Below are 20009 nucleotides of genomic sequence, written 5' to 3'. Positions count from 1 at the left end.
TCATTGGAGAGACTGAAGTTGAATACAACATCCTCCAGGGAGTTACCCGACTCCCCAGCGGGAGATCACAGGGGCATCGCTTCGTATTCCTTTTCAAAGGAATAGCTGCTGAGGGTAAGTGAGGAGGTGAGTAACCATTTCCATTTACCGGCATGCAGCTCAAGGGCACCGGAGCTGCGGCCCCAGTGCTCAGGGCGGGGAGCCTATCAGGGGGGTTGGGGCTGCTTGGAGAACTGGAGGGGTCCAGGTCCGGGCTCACCCCTGTTCCTTCGAGGCGGCACTTGAGAGTTTAAGAGCACAAGTGCTCTCACAAATAACAAGGCTGATCCCTCCTTTGAAATAGTCTTCAGATGTGAAGCTGGAGGCTGCCCACAGTCAAAGGGGGTGAAATTGACTCTCAGGAGAGAAGCAGAAGTAGCAGCAGAGCTGTGTCCTGCAGAGTTTGGTGGACCGACAGGCTGCAGCAGGGAGCGGTGAGTGGCTTTGTTCTATGAGGCCTTCAACCCCTCTTTAAATATTGTGACACCTCTAATAGGAGCAACCACAGCTGCAGCCTGTCGATCTACTAAACTCTCCAGGACACAGCTCAGCTGCTGCTGCTTCTCCCCTGAGAGTCAATTTCACCCTCTTGGACTGTGAGCAGCCTCCAGCTTCACAGCTGAAGACTATTTCAAAGGAGGGATCAGCCTTGTTATTTGCGAGAGCACTTCACGCTCTTAAACTCTCAAGTGCCTCCTCGAAGGAACAGGTGCCCTGTCTGAGAGGATGATTAGTAGACTGCACTGGATAACATGCCATCTTTGATGCCTGAACAGTGCACCTGAACTCCAGGAGTGTCAGCACCATAAAGGCAGCTGCCAACAATCAAACAGTAAAGAGCAGGGCTTCACCTCTGAGGATCCACCTGTGCAACCTCCTCATGGACACGGCACCCCATGGAAAAGAGGGGCACCTGATCCTGGTGGCCGTGAAGCTCAGTGCAACCCAAACCTTTACGCCACCGGGTCATTCCAGTGCTCAAGCGGGGACCTATGTGGCATTTCGCAGTCATACACCCACAGGTGAATTTGGAAGGTAACAGATGCTCTGTATGCCCAAGCGTCAGACAATATCACGTTCAAAATCGATCCGGGCCCACCAAGATGACGGGCTGCAGGATTTGCTGCCATCACCGGGATGGCCCAGGTCCAGGGGCCATCGATGGACGCATGTCGCCCTGCGAGCACTGGGACATCTCTGTTAACTGGAAGGGGTTCCACTCCCTGAATGTTCAGATCCTGTGCGACCACTGCCTCAGAATCATGCATGTGTGTGCTCGCTACCCTGGGAGCGTGCGTGGCAGCTATATCCAGGAGTGCTCGGAGGTCCCCGGTATCTTCAAGGACTACCCCAGGATGACGGATTGGTTTGTAGCAGACAAGGGGTACACGCTGAGGTCATGGCTGATGACGCTGGTGCCTGGGCCTAAGACTGAGGCGGAGACCCAATACAACAAGGCCCATGTTGCCACCTGTGATCTTGTTGAGCGGTGCATTGGGCTGCTGAAAATGCGGCTCTGATGCCTTGACCCCTCTGGCGGTGCCTTGCAGTACACGACCCAGAGGGTCTCCTGCTTTGTGGCGGTATGCTGTGCCCTTCATAATCTGGCACAGCAGTGGTGACATGCTGGAGGAGGAGGAGGCGGAAGTACAAGCGGCCTCGTCTAAGGAAGAGGCAGTCCAGGAGCTGCTGGAGGTCAAGCCCCATGAGAAGTCAGATAATGGGGGACAGGTGGCAGCCAGGGGGAAGGAGGAGAGGGTGGAACAGTGGCAGGGGTGCGGGCAGGACCACTGTGAAGATTAAAGTGACAGAGGTTTCACATGTATCAGACATGAAATGTTTTAATGGTGAACATTTTAATGTGACAGATCTCCATTCCATGCAGTTATGGATAGTGACCTCAGCCGTGCCCACTCAGTGCTCCTCACTCTTCTTGATCTTCCATGGTCTACTGCTACGTCACTGTGTGTCCCCAGAATGCACATCAGGCTTTTGGCAGACGTGCTCTGGAGGGGCACGTCTGCCAAACGGGCCAGACGGGCCCCGGCTGTCCTACTGGTATCACAGTGTCACCATGCCACCCTGTTTTGACCACTGCCTTTGAGATGCGCTGTCAGGATGGGGGGGGTGGTTTCAGAAGACTGGAGACCACCTTAGTCTCCTTGGTGGAAGGACACCATTAGGCCTGGGTGCCTCCATGGGATGGAGGGGCAGCTGGAGTGAGGTCCAGAAGCCTCCGAGTCACAGCCAGTCCCGAATGCTCCCCATTGTCTTCACCATGGTATGGATGCCGACAGCAATAGTCCTCAGCGACTCGGCCACATTCTGGAGTGCCTCAGCAATGCCCACCAGTGTCTGGGACATGTCCATGATTGTGCCTTGGACACAGCCACTCAAGGCACAGACGTCGTGCTCCAGGTTTTCCACTGCGGTCGACTAACATTTTTGACCTGGGTGCCACCCATTGCGGCACCAACACCTGCACCCGAAAGCTTTGGAATTCCTCCACTCGGCCTTGCAGTCACTTATTGTCACTGACACCCCCACCTGAAGGTTACGGCTGCATCTTAACATCTGCATTGGCTCCAAGAGAACCTTGTCCAGAGGCCCGACATCTGGCTGGGACCCAGCTGATTCCTGGAAAAGATAGTTTTGTGGGACATCAACCACTCACTTGAGATAGGTCACCTGGATGAAGGGTCAGTGGATCCTCACCTCTCTGGAGCAGCCAACCTCGTTGCCCGTCACTGCTCTCTCCTCGGCAACCCTGCAATCTCGAGGGCCCATTCTTCAGTTCCTCATAGGGGATGGGGACTCGTATTTTGGGGAATCCTCACCCCACCCCCAACCTGGCAGTGGGGCGGGGGGGCTGGGAAATTATGGGGTAACAGGCAGGACTGATGCCATGAAGGAGGTGGCAACATATCCTTACAGCTCATTGGAGGTCGTTTGTCTTTACTGACCCTGCTGCTGGTTCTCCGACCCCCTCGGAGGGAAAGAGTACCCCGCCTCATATCCTCTTTATCGTGAAGCCTGGCCTGATCGGCATCCCCAAAACGAGAAACTGGTCTCGTCGCTGCCATCCTCGTTTCTTCAGAGAGAGTGAGTGTTGAGGGAGCAGCAAGTCGGGTGAAACAGATGGCGAGAGAGCTAGGCATGGCGAGATTCACATAGGGGCTCATGTTTGAACTAAGTGGAACTGCATATAGGCTGCAATCTCGCCATTGTAGCTGGTACGAAAGACCCTGCCAAACTCGCCCAAAATGACATTTGGAAATATTTTGGTTGAATCACGCCCTCGGTCCTTGTTTGGGGCTAAAAGTAGGGGGCTGATGTTTGGGCGAGTTTCTCTATTTGAGAGATTAAGTGTTGACGCTGGGACTGAATTGCTTGCGGTTTGCTTTCCCGTTGTGGGTGGCATTTATGGAGCCATTCAGGACGTGCTAATGGGTCGGCAATTCCAAGCCCAGCGGGCATTCTAGCCGCTGGGATACCCGTGTTAGCACCCAAGAGCCTGACAGCTGGGGCTGTTTTTAAGCGCTCCAATTAGTACACACTCACTGCAGTCACCAACATGGCTCAGAGAAAACCTGCCCCCCCCTCCCCGAGGTGGGGAGTACGATGTGGACCCACAGCTCCATGCCAGTGAAGCGGGTAGGACTCAAGCCTGCCATCCTCAGCACTGTCTGGGAAGTGGCGGCAGAGGCAATCAGAGCTGCCAGTCTCACCAGGAGGAGAAAGCTGGTGATCCAGAGGAGTGGGGGCCACTGATGTATCCTCTACCCTGAGAGGGGCAGAGAACCAGGGAGGGTTCCAAAGACTGGTGCAGACGTCCTCTAGTTGGGGTGAGTTCTGCTGATCACCTGCTTCCTCTGAGGAGTGCCAACACCCGGTGGATTCCTGATTAAGCTTGGCCCGTGATGATACAGCTGGGTATGAGGGTATACAGAGGGGCGGCCTGGGTGGCTCCCATATGACCAAAGGCCTTCTGAGCATTAAAAAGACACAGGCAGCACTCAGCACTCTGAGCAGCCAAGAGTCTGTAAGAAGCACCAAAGGGTTGTGGGTAAAAGTCTGCAGCAATGGCTGTCGGAACCAGGCCATCCTGATCCCGAGGGGGGCATCCCAAGTCCACCGACTTGGTACAAGTCACTACCCACTACTGCCCACCCCTCCCCCCACCCTGGAGGCCATCCCCTAGCCCAGGGGTGGAGCAAACTACGGCCCGCGGGCGGCATGCGGCCCGACAAAGGTTTTTATGCGGCCCGCCAATGAGGTGCCCGGAATCATAACCGGCATTTTTGAAAAGCCGCCGGGGAAAAGCCGCTGAAGTAAATGCGCTTATTGAATAAGCGCATTTACTTCAGCGGCTTTTCCCCGGCGGCTTTTCAAAAATGCCGGTTATGATTCCGGGCACCTCATTGGCGGGCCGCATAAAAACGCGCGTAGTGGGGTGGATGAGTGGGGCTGTCTCATTGGTCGGTTTAGTTGGGTGTGCGACCAATAGGAGTCCAGGTTACAAACAATAAGCCTTATTATTGTTTGTAACCTGGACTCCTATTGGTCGCACACCCAACTAAACCGACCAATAAGGCAGCCCCACTCATCCACCCCACTACGCACGTTTTTATCGTTGACTCGGCTAGGCTGTGCTTCTGTCAGCGTTAAGGATCAGCACAAGCAACTTGACACCTGATTTCAACAAACTGGTAAATGACTGCAGTCAGATGCATCATTCTCATTGACATTGTTCTGTTACTTACTGAGTTACTTTGTTTTTCAAATAAATGTGCTTTTTTTTCTTTAAAGACCTTTTATTTTGGCTATTTAAAATATTAATTATTTTACTTAATATACTCTGCGGCCCTTTAAAATTGTGAATTTCTGAATGTGGCCCTTGCACAGAAAAGTTTGCCCACCCCTGCCCTAGCCAGCCCGACGGTTTTTCAGAGTTTTTTTAGCCACCTGCCCCACCCCCACCCCCCTTTCCGTAGCCATGATGCCCAGTCCATGTTTTTAAATGTAATAATTCACATCCGTGAGACTTCCGCCTGGGAGCAGCGGAGTGGATCAACCCATAATCACATTCCAATGCCTGAAAATGCTGATTTTGCATGCCGACGCGGAGCGCAAACCTCATTAGCGCCACCAGCGAGGGACTGGAGCATGACGCCCAAATCGGCACCGGGTGCGGACCTCGATTTTGGCTGGACGCCAGATTCTCCGCCAATCGGTCCACAGCATCGCAAGGCAGAGAATTGTGCCCGTTATTTCCAGGTAACAAGCTCCCTTAATTTTCCCACTTGGCTTGGTATGTCCACAAAACTAATGCATTTACCCCCAGAACAATACGAGTGTATTGCTGTCAGCTGATCTGTGCTCTGCTCCTCCAGCACTATCTCTTCTACTCGTAAGCTTCAGTGCTGGGATAGTCCAGGATCACAGTTTCAAAGAGAGATGATGCAAAATCAGCCGCAGAATCGAATGCAGGACGGAAAGGTGCTTTGCTCAAGTGATTGAAGAAATAAAGATGTATAGACCACAAAATGCAAGTGAGCATGTGAGTCAAGACAAAACCGGAATGTTGTTGGATAAAAGATTTGTAACATTCACCATCTTCTTGTACAAGGCCTGGTGACTGTCGGGCAGAGTACACTTTCACATTTCTAAAATAAACATTTCAGTTGCTAAACTGTGTTTCATCCTGCAACAGGAAGCAAAACAAAACTATACATTTTGGATCACTATGACAATATACATAGTTCCACTGATTAGAAGTCAATTATTAGCATTTTGTAAACAGTTGCATTTAATGATAGCATAAGCTAGAATAAGCAAACAGTTCAAATCTGAGTGATTATTTAAACCTTATGATCTGTGATTGTATAAGTAGTTTTATTTTGTAACTTTATATTTTCATTGCTAAAATTGAATCATTTTGTTATAGAAGCTACAACATAGAACATAGAACATAGAACGATACAGCGCAGTACAGGCCCTTCGGCCCTCGATGTTGCACCGACATGGGAAAAATCTAAAGGCCATCTAACCTACACTATGCCCTTATCATCCATATGCTTATCCAATAAATTTTTTAAATGCCCTCAATGTTGGCGTGTTCACTACTGTTGCAGGTAGGGCATTCCACGGCCTCACCACTCTTTGCGTAAAAAACCCACCTCTGACCTCTGTCCTATATCTATTACCCCTCAATTTAAGGCTATGTCCCCTCGTGCCAGCCACCTCCATCCGCGGGAGAAGGCTCTCGCTGTCCACCCTATCTAACCCTCTGATAATTTTGTATGCCTCTATTAAGTCACCTTTTAACCTTCTTCTCTCTAACGAAAACAACCTCAAGTCCATCAGCCTTTCCTCATAAGATTTTCCCTCCATACCAGGCAACATCCTGGTAAATCTCCTCTGCACCCGTTCCAAAGCTTCCACGTCCTTCCTATAATGAGGCGACCAGAACTGTACGCAATACTCCAAATGCGGCCGTACTAGAGTTTTGTACAACTGCAACATGACCTCATGGCTCCGGAACTCAATCCCTCTACCAATAAAGGCCAACACACCATAGGCCTTCTTCACAACCCTATCAACCTGGGTGGCAACTTTCAGGGATCTATGTACATGGACACCGAGATCCCTCTGCTCATCCACACTACCAAGAATTTTACCATTAGCCAAATATTCCGCATTTCTGTTATTCTTTCCAAAGTGAATCACCTCACACTTCTCCACATTAAACTCCATTTGCCACCTCTCAGCCCAGCTCTGCAGCTTATCTATGTCCCTCTGTAACCTGCAACATCCTTCCGCACTGTCTACAACTCCACCGACTTTAGTGTCGTCTGCAAATTTACTCACCCATCCTTCTGCGCCCTCCTCTAGGTCATTTATAAAAATGACAAACAGCAACGGCCCCAGAACAGATCCTTGTGGTACGCCACTCGTAACATAAAACATAATATTCGAGACTAACGCCAAATCGTATTTTGTAGATTCAGTTTCAAGGAGGAGGTTAAAATTTAATAATTTCACATAGAGTAAATTTCTTAATTACCGAATAGCTCCACCTATGAGATCAAACAACCTGCATTTATATAGCTCCTTTAACATAGTACAAACTACCAAGTTGCCTCACAGGGGAGGAATCAAAAATCAAGACAAAGCCAATTGAGACTCACAATTTCATTTTCATCACTTACAAGTGTTAGCTTATTATAGCTAATGCCAGGAACATAAGACAAACACACTGCAATTAAAGTTCAGTGTCTTCCAGCCGAGATTCCAATGGGATAGGGGTATGAACGGATATTCAAAGCAAGTCAGCCAAGGTTCAAAAGGATTGCCAGAAACAGTAAAATGGGCTACCTTTCTCATTAACCAATTTCATTATTGCTCTTGTCTCGCCAGTGATACAGACAGAGGGAATGCAATGATAGCAAATTAAGGCAATGTAGTCTCTTCTTCACACGAGTACCTCATATTTACAAGTCCAGTACTACTTTACAGCTAGTGATTATACCTACATGACACTGCTGCCTTGCAGTTCTGTTCTCAAGTATCAGCCAGAACTAAAAGTGGTTCCTTCAACACAGGATCTTCAAATTGTTCAGAGAATGGCAAAGGGATTAATCACCTTCCTTAGTGTAGTACCATTATGAGGACTGTCTTAAAGGACCTTTGATGTGAACGCTATAGCTTCAGAGAACAATAAATACAATTGACTGAGAATTCCAAATTACCTGTTCCAGAGCTTCCTTGTAGGTAATGTTTTGTTTGGTGTCAGTAACAGGACTATCATGAATGATAGCAATTCGATCTCCCAGTCCATTTTCAACATGCCGGTCCAGTGCATTATAGCACACATTGAGTTCACCATCAACAAACCTGAAACACACAGCAGAAATTCAAGCTTTTCTTCAGCTGTCTAATTACTTAAAATTAAGCTGCGGTGTTACTTTGTAACCTTGTCGGTAGATGACCCTGCAGCCACAGGGATCTTGGGGATCGTGGCAGTATCTGCTTGGCTTGTACACTCAGGGCCTTATCTGTCACCACTTGATGGAATGAATGAAGGCCCAGAAGTGACATCTGCCCAGTGAGACATCGTCATCAATCCTGCAAACTCCCGTCACCAACCTGTTGCTGGATCCACCCTCTTACAGAGTGACCAGCGTAACAGGCCACCGGACAGTAATAAGTCTTGTTGTTTAAGTCTTGCATAACCCGGCATCCCGACATGAAGAATCAAAGCAATGCTACAGCACAGAAGGAGGCCGTTCGGCCCATCATATCTGCGCCGGATCTCCAAATAAGTAATTCAGCTCGTGACATTTCCCCACCTCCTTCCAGGAACCCTGCTCATTCTCAGATAACAACTCCCTCTTGCTGCACATTCCGGATCCGAACCACCCTCTGCGTGAAAAGATTTCTCCCCGAGACTCTATCACCGCTACCTTCTCACACACAATTAGGGATGGGCAAAAGTGTTGACCTAGCCGGCAACACCCACATCCTGCAAATGAATAATGAAAAAAACAATTCTGTTGCTTCATTTGCCAATTACTTTAAATCTGAGCCATCTCAGTCTCGATTCTTCCACCAGCAGGAACAGTTTCTCTTTACCTAACCTCTTCAGACCCCTCATGATTTTGAACACCTTAATCAAATCTCCTCTCAACCCTCTGTTTGCCACGGAAAACAGAGACAACCTCCCAATCTATCTTCAGAGCTGACGTTTCTCATCCCTGCAAACGTTCTCCTGAATCTTTTCTGCACTCTCTCAAATGCCGTCACATCGTTCCCAAATGTGACACTCAGAACTGGACGCAATACTCCAGTTGAGGCCAAACCGGTGTTTTATGCAAGTTTAAGATACCTCCTGGCTCTTGTACTCTATGCCTCGCATACGGTATGCCTCATTAACTGCTCTCTCAACCCATCCTGCCACCTTCAATTACTTTTACACGCATACAGTCACCTCCGCTCCTGCACCCTCTTTAGAATTTTACCCTTTATTTTATACTGGCTCTCTATGTTCTTCCAACCAAAAAGAATCACCTCACAACTCTCTGAACTGAACTCCACCTGCCACCCGTTATCCACTGTCACTGTCCCCATCCACCCAAAGTTCAACTCTATCACCCGCACAGCTCATAAAGCCCCCAAGCATCACATCACCACAAACCTTGAAACTGTGCCCCATTTAGCAATGTCAAGATCATTTAAATACATCAGGAAGATCAAGGATCCCGATCCTGACCCCCCCTAGATATTCCATTACATGCCTTCCTCTAGTCTGAAAAACATCCATTAGCCACCACTCTCTACTTCCCGTCACTCAGCTAATGTCGGTCCCATGATGCCTCCTCCATGAATGCTCCAAGATTGTATACTGTGCTTGAAATACTGTTTAATGACCCCACAGATGACACTAAGCTGCCAACTGCATTTTTAGGTGGGAGATCTCTACCATAGCAGCTGAAGGGGCCACTGAGCATGCCATCCAGCCAGCAGTGTCCCCTGTAATCCCATTTGTTCATCCACAATCATGTGCTGTCTTCCACCAACAGCTGGTTCCTGAAAATTATTGACTTCACCAATGTTATGTCCAAGACTGTGGGAGTGGGTGACACAAGATGGGGACAAGGGATCAAATTTGGGAAGATGTGGCAAACCAAAGAGTCGAGACAAGGCAAGAGGAAAAGGTACTAATATGGGAAATGAACAGAATGTGAAAGCAAGGTACAATGCTAACAGATGAGGCTAGATGCTACAAAACTAATAAAAGGACAAAACTAAAGGCTTACAATCAATGCTCATTGCCCAATTATATAGAGGACTCATACACAACACATACACAATGTTTAGGTTTTGATCTTCTGATCCTTTTGTATTATCTATTTTGGCTTGTGGGGCAATTATCAGCCCAGTTGTTGTAACGTATGAAATCCCCGATGGTTAACGGACATTGCCCAATTATATAGAGGACTCATACACAACACATACACAATGTTTAGGTTTTGATCTTCTGATCCTTTTGTATTATCTATTTTGGCTTGTGGGGCAATTATCAGCCCAGTTGTTGTAACGTATGAAATCCCCGATGGTTAACGGAACCTGTGAAACATCCATTATCCCAACCTTAAAGTTAAAACTAGTCTTGGTTGCCATCCACAATTAGCGCTGCTCTATGCCACGTTCATACCTGCAACGAGCCTCCATCCTTCATTAACAAGGATTCAAGATGGTAGCAAAGTTGCATAGAACATAGAACACTACAGCGCAGTACGGGCCCTTGATGTTGCGCCAACCTGTGAAACCATCTGAAGCCTATCTGACCTACACTATTCCATTTTCATCCATATGTCTATCCAGTGACCACTTAAATGCCCTTAAAGTTGGCGAGTCTACTACTGTTGCAGGCAGGGCGTTCCACACCCCTACTACTCTCTGAGTAAAGAAACTGCCTCTGACATCTGTCCTATATCTATCACCCCTCAATTTAAAGCTATGTCCCCTCGTGTTGGTCATCACCATCCGAGGAAAAAGACTCTCACTGTCCACCCTATCTAACCCTCTGACTATCTTATATGTCTCTATTAAGTCACCTCTCAGCCTTCTCCTCTCTAACGAAAACAACCTCAATTCCCTGAGCCTTTCCTCGTAAGACCTTCCCTCCATACCAGGCAACATCCTAGTAAATCTCCTCTGAACCCTTTCCAAAGCTTCCACATCCTTCCTATAATGTGGTGACCAGAACTGCACGCAGTACTCCAGGTGCGGCCGCACCAGAGTTGTGTACAGCTGCAGCATGACCTTGTGGTTCCGAAACTCAATCCCCCTGCTTATAAAGGCTAGCACACCATATGCCTTCTTAACAGCCCTATTAACCTGGGTGGCAACTTTCAGGGATTTATGTACCTGGATGCCGAGATCTCTCTGTTCATCTACACTACCAAGAATCTTGCCATTAGCCCAGTACTCTGCATTCCTGTTACTCCTTCCAAAGTGAACCACCTCACACTTTTCCGCATTAAACTCCATCTGCCACCTCTCAGCCCAGCTCTGCAGCTTATCATGTCCCTCTGTATCCTATAACATCCTTCAGCACTATCCACAACTCCACCGACCTTCGTGTCATCTGCAAATTTACTAACCCATCCTTCTACACCCTCTTCCAGGTCATTTATAAAAATGACAAACAGCAGTGGCCCCAAAACAGATCCTTGCGGTACACCACTAGTAACTGAACTCCAGGATGAACATTTGCCATCAACCACCACCCTCTGTCTTCTTTCAGCTAGTCAATTACTGATCCAAACCGCTAAATCACCTTCAATTCCATACTTCCTTATTTTCTGCAATAGCCTACCGTGGGGAACCTTATCAAACGCCTTACTGAAATCCATATACACCACATCAACAGCTTTACCCTGATCCACCTGTTTGGTCACCGTCCCAAGAGGGTCATGAGTTTCTGGAACTGTGTTTCTCAAAAGGCAGAGTTCTTAATTATTATTAAGACAAAGCTGGATAGATTCTTTATCAGGGGATTGAAATATTATCAGGGACTGGCAGAAATGTGGGGTTGAGGTTACAATCAGAGCAGTCACTATCTTAAGGAACAGTGGAGCAGACTAGAGAGGTCAAGTGGCCTACTCCTGCTCCTAGTTGGGAGTTTGTTCTTCCCTGTGAAGTTCCAAAAGGATTCTCAATGATTCATTTGGATCCCCACTTCCCGCGCTTCCACTAGGCCATGCCACCTCCGTCACTTCAAGCAGAAGATGTTACAAATGTATAAAATGTTGGCCATTTGACAGTGCTCTTAGTATGACACCACTTATAAAACAGCTACACATGCCAAGAATTTCAGTGTGCCATGCTGAAATGCTGCTAGGTCATCCTGTGGGCTGGGAGCGTATGTCAGTAAATAAGGACTTGAGGAACAAAAAGCATTGGATACTAAGCTTGGAGAATATTTATAACTTTAACCTCCTTAACTAACTCCATGGGCAGGAACTCCATGGCCTTCGATTCTCAAGAAGTCATGAGACACAGATTATTGTTATCAACTTTCTCCTGAAAATAAACAAAGATAAGTCGATAAGTTGGAAGGAGAGAGAGGGGGATGTGTGCGTTCGGCCAGCCAATTTCTGGGAGCTTGTAAACATGCACTATCGAGACAGCAGTGTTGCCAACAAAACCAGCATCGGTTGCTCGTCAGATTTAGCAGTCCAGAGAATCAAAACCTTGATATAGGGATATTTAAAGCAAAATTAATTGCAAGGACATACATTTATATCTCGACTTTAACAAGGGGGAATAAAACATTCCAAGGACTTCATAGGGTTTCAGGAGGAGTGGGGGTGTGGGAGGGCGGGGGGGGCATAGGTGCTGAGTCAACAAAATAAGGGACTAAAAGGTTTGGTCAAAGGGGTAGATTTTGAGAGTTGTCCGAAAGGCAGAGAGGAAGGTGGAGAGACAGTGTGGTTTATGGAAGGAATTCTTAGATGATTTTCATTTGATATTATAGTTGGACTAAGTTAAGCTTAAGATTAAAAATAGCAGGAGATCTCAGACCCGTGTTATGCTCCTCGTGCTCAATGTGGGAGCTCAGGGACGTGGCTGATGTCCCTGGCTCCCTTCACGTGCGGGAAGTGTGTCCAGCTGCAGCTCTTGTTAGACCGCATGACGGCTCTGGGGCTGCAGATGGACTCACTTTGGAGCATCTGCAATGCTGAGGAGGTAGTGGATAGCACGTTTAGCGAATTGGTCACACCACAGATTAGGAATGCTGAGGGAGAAAGGGAATGGGTGACAAAAAGGCAGAGAAAAAGCAGGAAGGCAGTGCAGGTGTCCCGTGCGGCCATCTCCTTCCAAAACAGGCATACCGTTTTGGATACTGTTGGGGGAGATGGCTCGCCAGGGGAAGGCAGTAGTAGCCATGTTCATGGCACCGTGGCTGGCTCTGCTGTACAGAAGAGTGGGAAAAAGAGTGGAAGGGCTATAGTCATAGGGGTTTCAATTGTAAAGGGAGTAGATAGGCTGTTCTGTGGTCGAAAACGAGACTCCCGAATGGTGCACAGGTCAGGGATGTCTCAGATCGGATGCAGAACATTCTGAAGGGGGAGGGTGAACAGCCAGTTGTCATAGTGCATATAGGCACCAAGGATATAGGTAAAAAACGGGATGAGGTCCTACAAGCAGAATTTAGGGAGTTAGGAGCCAAGTTAAAAAGTCGGACCTCAGGGGTATTAATCTCAGGATTGCTACCAGTGCCACGTGGTAGTCAGAGTATAAATGAAAGAATAGGCAGGATGAATGCGTGGCTTGAGAGATGGTGCAGGAGGGAGGGGTTCAGATTTTTGGGACATGGGGACCGGTTATGGGGTAGGTGGGACTACGACAAATTGGACGGTCTACACCTGGGCCGGACTGGAACCAATGTCTTTGGGGGTGCTTTTGCTAACACTGTTGGGGAGGGTTTAAACTAATGTGGCAGGGGGATGGGAACAAAATAAGGTTAGTGGACAGTAAGCCTGTAAGTAACTAGATCATGAAGTCTAAGGGGAAGAGTAGGCAGGGAGCAGATAATGAACGCAAAGGAACTGGTGGTCTGATGTGCATTTGTTTTAATGCAAGAAGTGTAGTAGGTAAGGCAGATGAACTTGCGGCTTGGATTAGTACCTGGGAATATGATGTTATTGCTATTACTGAGGCTTGGTTGAGGGAAGGGTATGATTGGCAACTAAATATCCCAGGGCATCGATGCTTCAGGCAGGATAGAGTGGGAGGTAAAAGGGGTGGAAGAGTTGCATTACTGGTCAGAGAGGATATCACAGCTATGGAGGACTCGAACAATGAGGCGATATGGGCAGAGCTCAGAAATAGGAAGGTGCGGTAACAATGTTGGGGCTGTACGACAGACCTCGCAACAGCGAGCGTGAGATAGAGGTACAAATATGTAAACAGATTATGGAAAGATGTAGGAGCAACAGGGTGGTGGTGACAGGAGATTTTAATTTCCCCAACATTGACTGGGATACACTTAGTGTCAGAGGTCTAGATGGAGCAGAATTTGTAAGGAGCATCCAGGAGGGTTTTCTAGAGCAGTCTGTAAATAGTCCAACTCGGGAAGGGGCCTTACTGAACCTGGGTGTTGGGGAATGAGCCCGGCCAGGTGGTTGAAGTTTCAGACAGGGACTACTTTGGGAATAGTGATCACAATTCCGTAAGTTTTAGAATACTCATGGACAAAGACGAGAGTGGTCCTTAAGGAAGAGTGCTAAATTGGGGGAAGGCCAACTATACCAAAATTCGGCAGGAGCTGGGGAATGTGGATTGGGAGCAGCTGTTTGAAGGTAAATCCACATTTGATATGTGGGAAGCTTTTAAAGAGAGGTTGTTAAGAGTGCAGGACAGACATATCCCTGTGAAAATGAGGGATAGAAATGGCAAGATTAGGGAACCATGGATGACAGGCGAAATTGTGAGACTAACTAAGAGGAAAAAGAAAGCATACATAAGGTCTAGATGACTGAAAACAGACGAAGGTTTGGAAGAATATCGGGAATGTAGGACCAATCTGAAACGAGGAATCAAGAGGGCTAAAAGGGGTCATGAAATATCTTTAGCAAACAGGGTTAAGGAAAATCCTAAAGCCTTTTATTCATATATAAGGAGCAAGAGGGTAACTAGAGAAAGGATTGTCCCACTCAAGGACAAAGGAGGAAAGTTATGCGTGGAGTCAGAGAAAATGGGTGAGATTCTTAACGAATACTTTGCATCGGTATTCACCGAGGAGACGGACATGACGGATGTTGAGGTTAAGGATAGATGTTTGATTACTCTAGGTCAAGCCGGCATAAGGAGGATGTGTTGGGTATTCTAAAAGGCATTAAGGTGGACAAGTCCCCAGGTCCAGATGAGATCTATCCCAGGTTACTGAGGGAAGTGAGAGAGGAAATAGCTGGGGCCTGAACAGATATCTTTGCAGCATCCTTGAACACGGGTGAGGTACCGGAGGACTGGAGAATTGCTAATGTTGACCCCTTGTTTAAGAAGGGTAGCAGGGATAATCCAGGTAATTATAGACCGGTGAGCCTGACGTCAGTGGTAGGGAAGCTGCTGGAGAAGATACTGAGGGACAGGATCTATTCCCAGTTGGAAGAAAATGGGCTTATCAGTGATAGGCAACGTGGTTTTCTGCAGGGAAGGTCATGTCTTACCAATTTTATAGAATTCTTTGAGGAAGTGACAAAGTTGATTGATGAGGGAAGGGCTGTAGATGTCATATACATGGACTTCAGTAAGGCATTTGATAAGGTTCCCCATGGTAGGCTGATGGAGAAAGTGAAGTCTCATGGGGTCCAGGGTGTACTAGCTAGATGGATAAAGAACTGGCTGGGCAGTATTGGAAGGGAGTTTCTCAAAATGGAGAACTGTGGCCAGTGGTGTTCCACAGGGATCCGTGCTGGAACCACTATTGTTTGTGATATACATAAATGATCTGGAGGAAGGTATAGGTGGTCTGATTAGCAAGTTTGCAGATGACACTACGATTGGTGGAGTAGCAGATAGTGAAGGGGGCTGTCAGAGAATACAACAGAATATAGATAGATTGAAGAGTTGGGCGGATATATGGTAGATGGGAGTTCAATCCGGGCAAATGCGAGGTGATGCATTTTGGAAGATCCAATTCAAGAGCGAACAATATGGTAAATGAAAAAGCCCTGGGGAAAATTGATGCACAGAGAGATCTGGGTGTTCAGGTCCATTATGCAGGTCGATAGAGTGGTCAAGAAGGCATACGGCATTCTTTCCTTCATTGGAAGGGGTATTGAGTACAAGAGTTGGCAGGCCATGTTATAGTTGTATAAGACTTTGGTTCAGCCACATTTGGAATACTGCGCAGTTCTGGTCGCCACATTACCAAAAGGATGTGGATGCTTTGGAGAAGGTGCAGAGGAGGTTCACCAGGATGTTGCCTGGTATGGAGGGCGCTAGCTATGAAGAGAGGTTGAGTAGATTAGGATTATTTTCATTAGAAAGACAGAGGTTGAGGGGGGACCTCATTGAGGTATAGACAGGTTGGATAACAAGGGGATCAGAGTGTTTCGGGGGGTGGGGGAGGGGGGGTGGGTGGTGATGCAGTGATGGAGGAGGTTTAAACACAACAATTAGAATGTTTAGCTCGAGGTTTAGGGGAACTGAGAATCAATGTAGGCGATTGAGGATAGTGTTGATGAGTTAATGATGCTGGAGGGGATGGAGGTAATGTTATTCTGGATGAGGTGAAGCTGATGCAAAATGACAAATGGGAGATCATGAAGGACAGAAGTTAAGGAACATCTCTGAGCAGTCCATTGATCTACTGGTGTCTAATAATATGTCCTGATCCTGTGGCATTTCCAGCACACCCTGTGCTGTGTATGAAGTATTTGTTGTGAGCTACCTTTGCGCTAGATACTAGATCAGCCTGGATCCACTGCATCTCCAGCATTCGCCGCACTGGACTGCATTGTGCTGACCACAATAACAAAGGGGAAGCACAAATTAAAGGTTTTGCTTGATTGCAAATGTTTCTTGCGAATAATCTGGATGTCGCGTTTCTTCAAACTGGTGCAAAAATGCAATTGTGTCAGATTCCTCTCTTCCAGTTCTAAGAAAGGCCATGATCAATTTAGACCTCTATCTCATGACTAGCAATCTTACCTCTGTAAAGTCTACTGCCACCTGACCATTTATTTGCCATGCTGTTGCAATGGTTGACTCATCTGTTGTTTTCTTTTCACAGTGAAGGTATAGTGGTAATGTCAACAAACTAGCAATCCCAGAGATCCAGGCTACTGACCTGGGAGCAAGGGTTCAAATTCCACCACGGCAACTGGTGGAATTTAAATTCAGTTAATAAAGTCTGGAATTGAAAGATTGTCTCAGAACGGCGACCAAGTAACTATCATCAATTGTTGTTAAAGAAAAAAAAAAAATCTGATTCCCTAATGCACCTTAAGGAAATCTGCCATCTTTACCTCATCTAGCCTGGATGTGACTCCCAGATCCACAGATTACGTGCCCTCTGACATGGGATGGTAAACCACTCATTCAAAGGGGAATTAGGGATGACCTTGCCAGGGTGGCATGCATCTCATGAAAGATTTTTTTTTTTTTAAAACCAGACTCATTACCATACCGATAACAAACTACAATTTCCGTGCTGTCAGAGATATCTGTGATGTGGAGATGCCGGCGTTGGACTGGGGTGAGCACAGTAAGAAGTCTTACAACACCAGGTTAAAGTCCAACAGGTTTGTTTCAAACACGAGCTTTCGGAGCACGGCTCCTTCTTCAGGTGAATGGAAAGGCTTGTTCCAGAAATGTTTATATAGACACAGTCAGAGATGCCCCGGAATGCGAGCACCTGCAGGCAATCAAATCATCAAAGATGCAGAGATAGAGGTAACTCCAGGTTAAAGAGGTGTGAATTGTCCCAAGCCAGTTCAGTCGGTAGGCCTCTGCAAGTCCAGGCTTGTTGGTGGGGGCCGAATGTAATGCGACATGAATCCCAGATCCCGGTTGAGTCCGCATTCATGCGTGCGGAACTTAGCTATAAGTTTTTGCTCAGCAATTTTGCGTTGTCGCGTCTCCTGAAGGCCTCCTTGTAGAATGCTGACCCGGAGATCAGAGGCTGAATGTCCTTGACTGCTGAAGTGTTCCCCAACTGGAAGGGAACAGTCCTGCCTGTTGATAGTCGCACGATGCCCGTTTATTCGTTGTCGCAGTGTCTGCATGGTCTCGCCAATGTACCACGCTTCGGGACATCCTTTCCTGCAGCGTATGAGGTAGACTACATTGGTCGAGTCGCACGAGTATGCGCCGCGTACCTGGTGGGTGGTGTTTCCACGTGTAATGGTGGTGTCCATGTCGATGATCTGGCATGTCTTGCAGAGATTACCCTGGCAGGGTTTTGTGGTGTTGTGGTTGCTGTTCTGAAGGCTGGGTAATTTGCTGCAAACAATGGTTTGTTTGAGGTTGCGCGGTTGTTTGAAGGCCAGTAGTGGGGGTGTGGGGATGACCTTGGCAAGATGTCCATCCTCGCTGATGATGTGTTGGAGGCTGCGAAGAAGATGTCGTAGTTTCTCCGCCCCAGGAAAGTACTGGACGACGAAGGGTACTCTGTCAGTGGTGTCCCGTGTTTGTCTTCTGAGGAGGTCGGTGCGGTTTTTTGCTGTGGCGCGGTGGAACTGTCGATCAATGAGTCGAGCGCCATATCCCGTTCGTACGAGGGCATCTTTCAGCATCTGTAGGTGTCTGTTGCGCTCCTCCTTGTCTGAGCAGATCCTGTGTATACGGAGGGCTTGTCCATAGGGGATGGCTTCTTTAATGTGTTTCGGGTGAAAGCTGGAGAAGTGGAGCATCGTGAGATTATCTGTGGGCTTGCGGTAAAGCGAGGTGCTGAGGTGACCGTCCTTGATGGAGACGAGTGTGTCCAAGAATGGAACTGAATTTGGAGAATAGTCCATGGTGAGTTTGATGGTGGGATGGAACTTATTGATGTCATCGTGTAGTCGTTTCAGTGATGTCTCGCCGTGGGTCCAAAGGAAAAAAATGTCATCGATGTATCTGGTGTATAGCATCGGTTGAAAGTCCTGTGTGGTGAGGAAGTCCTGTTCAAACTTGTGCATGAAGATGTTGGCATATTGAGGTGCAAATTTGGTCCCCATGGCTGTTCCGTGCGTCTGGATGAAGAATTTGTTGTCGAAGGTGAAGACGTTGTGGTCTAGAATGAAACGGATGAGTTGCAGAATTGCGTCTGGAGATTGGCAGTTGTCGGTGTTGAGGACTGAGGCTGTTGCAGCAATGCCGTCGTCATGGGGGATGCTGGTTTCTGTAGGAAGTCCGTCGTGTCGCGACAGAAGCTGGGTGTACCTTGTACGATGGGTTTCAAGATGCCCTCGATGTGGCCTCGGTCTGGATCGAAGGTCTTGATCAGTCTGCTGAGTTGGCGGATGTGTTCCTTGGTTGGATCTGCGGGTAACTGCCTGTAGTGTTCCTGGTTGTCGAGTTGTCGGTATACTTCTTTGCAGTAGTCTGTTCTGTTCAGTATGACGGTGGCCCCTCCTTTGAGCATACATGTCGAGTCTAGGGCAGCGGCCTTCCGGAGGGGACCCCAAGAGGCCGACAGCGAACCCAGGGACACGACCAATGAACCGGAACAGCAGACCGCGAGATCTGCAGTGCAGCAACCGAAAAGGAAAGAGTCAAATTGGACCCCTCCGGAAGGCCGCTGCCCTAGACTCGACATGTATGCTCAAGCCGTCAGAAGTCGTGTCAATGCCAGATTCATCACTCGCAATCACAAGGCAGCCTCAAACGTCACCCAAGCACAACACAATGCCATCCGCACTCTCAAGACCAACCGCAACATCGTCATCAAACCAGCAGACAAAGGAGGGGCCACCGTCATACTGAACAGAACAGACTACTGCAAAGAAGTATACCGACAACTCGACAACCAGGAACACTACAGGCAGTTACCCGCAGATCCAACCAAGGAACACATCCGCCAACTCAGCAGACTGATCAAGACCTTAGATCCAGACCTTCAGAACACCCTACGTGCTCTCATCCCACGTAATCCCCGCATTGGAGATCTCTACTGCCTCCCGAAAATACACAAGGCCAACACACCAGGCCGTCCTATCGTTTCAGGCAATGGGACCCTGTGTGAGAACCTCTCTGGCCACATCGAGGGCATCTTGAAACCCATCGTACAAGGTACACCCAGCTTCTGTCGCGACACGACGGACTTCCTACAGAAACTCAGCACCCATGGACCAGTTGAACCAGGAACATTCCTCGTCACAATGGATGTCTCGGCACTCTACACCAGCATCCCCCATGACGACGGCATTGCTGCAACAGCCTCAGTCCTCAACACCGACAACTGCCAATCTCCA

At 47.9% G+C, this 20009-nt stretch overlaps 1 protein-coding gene across 3 annotated transcripts in view; it reads right to left on the bottom strand.

Annotated features, from left to right (window-relative positions):
- Positions 1–20009, bottom strand: part of acss3 (acyl-CoA synthetase short chain family member 3) — a 105731-nt gene that overhangs the window by 74608 nt on the left and 11114 nt on the right. For all 3 annotated transcript variants that reach the window (XM_038780018.1, XM_038780019.1, XM_038780020.1), the window contains exon 2: positions 7791–7935. In XM_038780018.1, the coding sequence (XP_038635946.1) occupies positions 7791–7935 (145 nt within the window). The remainder of the gene's footprint in view (positions 1–7790; positions 7936–20009) is intronic.

This window comes from Scyliorhinus canicula, chromosome 20 (genome assembly GCF_902713615.1).
Source record: "Scyliorhinus canicula chromosome 20, sScyCan1.1, whole genome shotgun sequence".
In the NCBI taxonomy this organism is placed as follows: Eukaryota; Metazoa; Chordata; class Chondrichthyes; order Carcharhiniformes; family Scyliorhinidae; genus Scyliorhinus; species Scyliorhinus canicula.
This window is presented reverse-complemented; position numbering and strand designations above follow the sequence as displayed.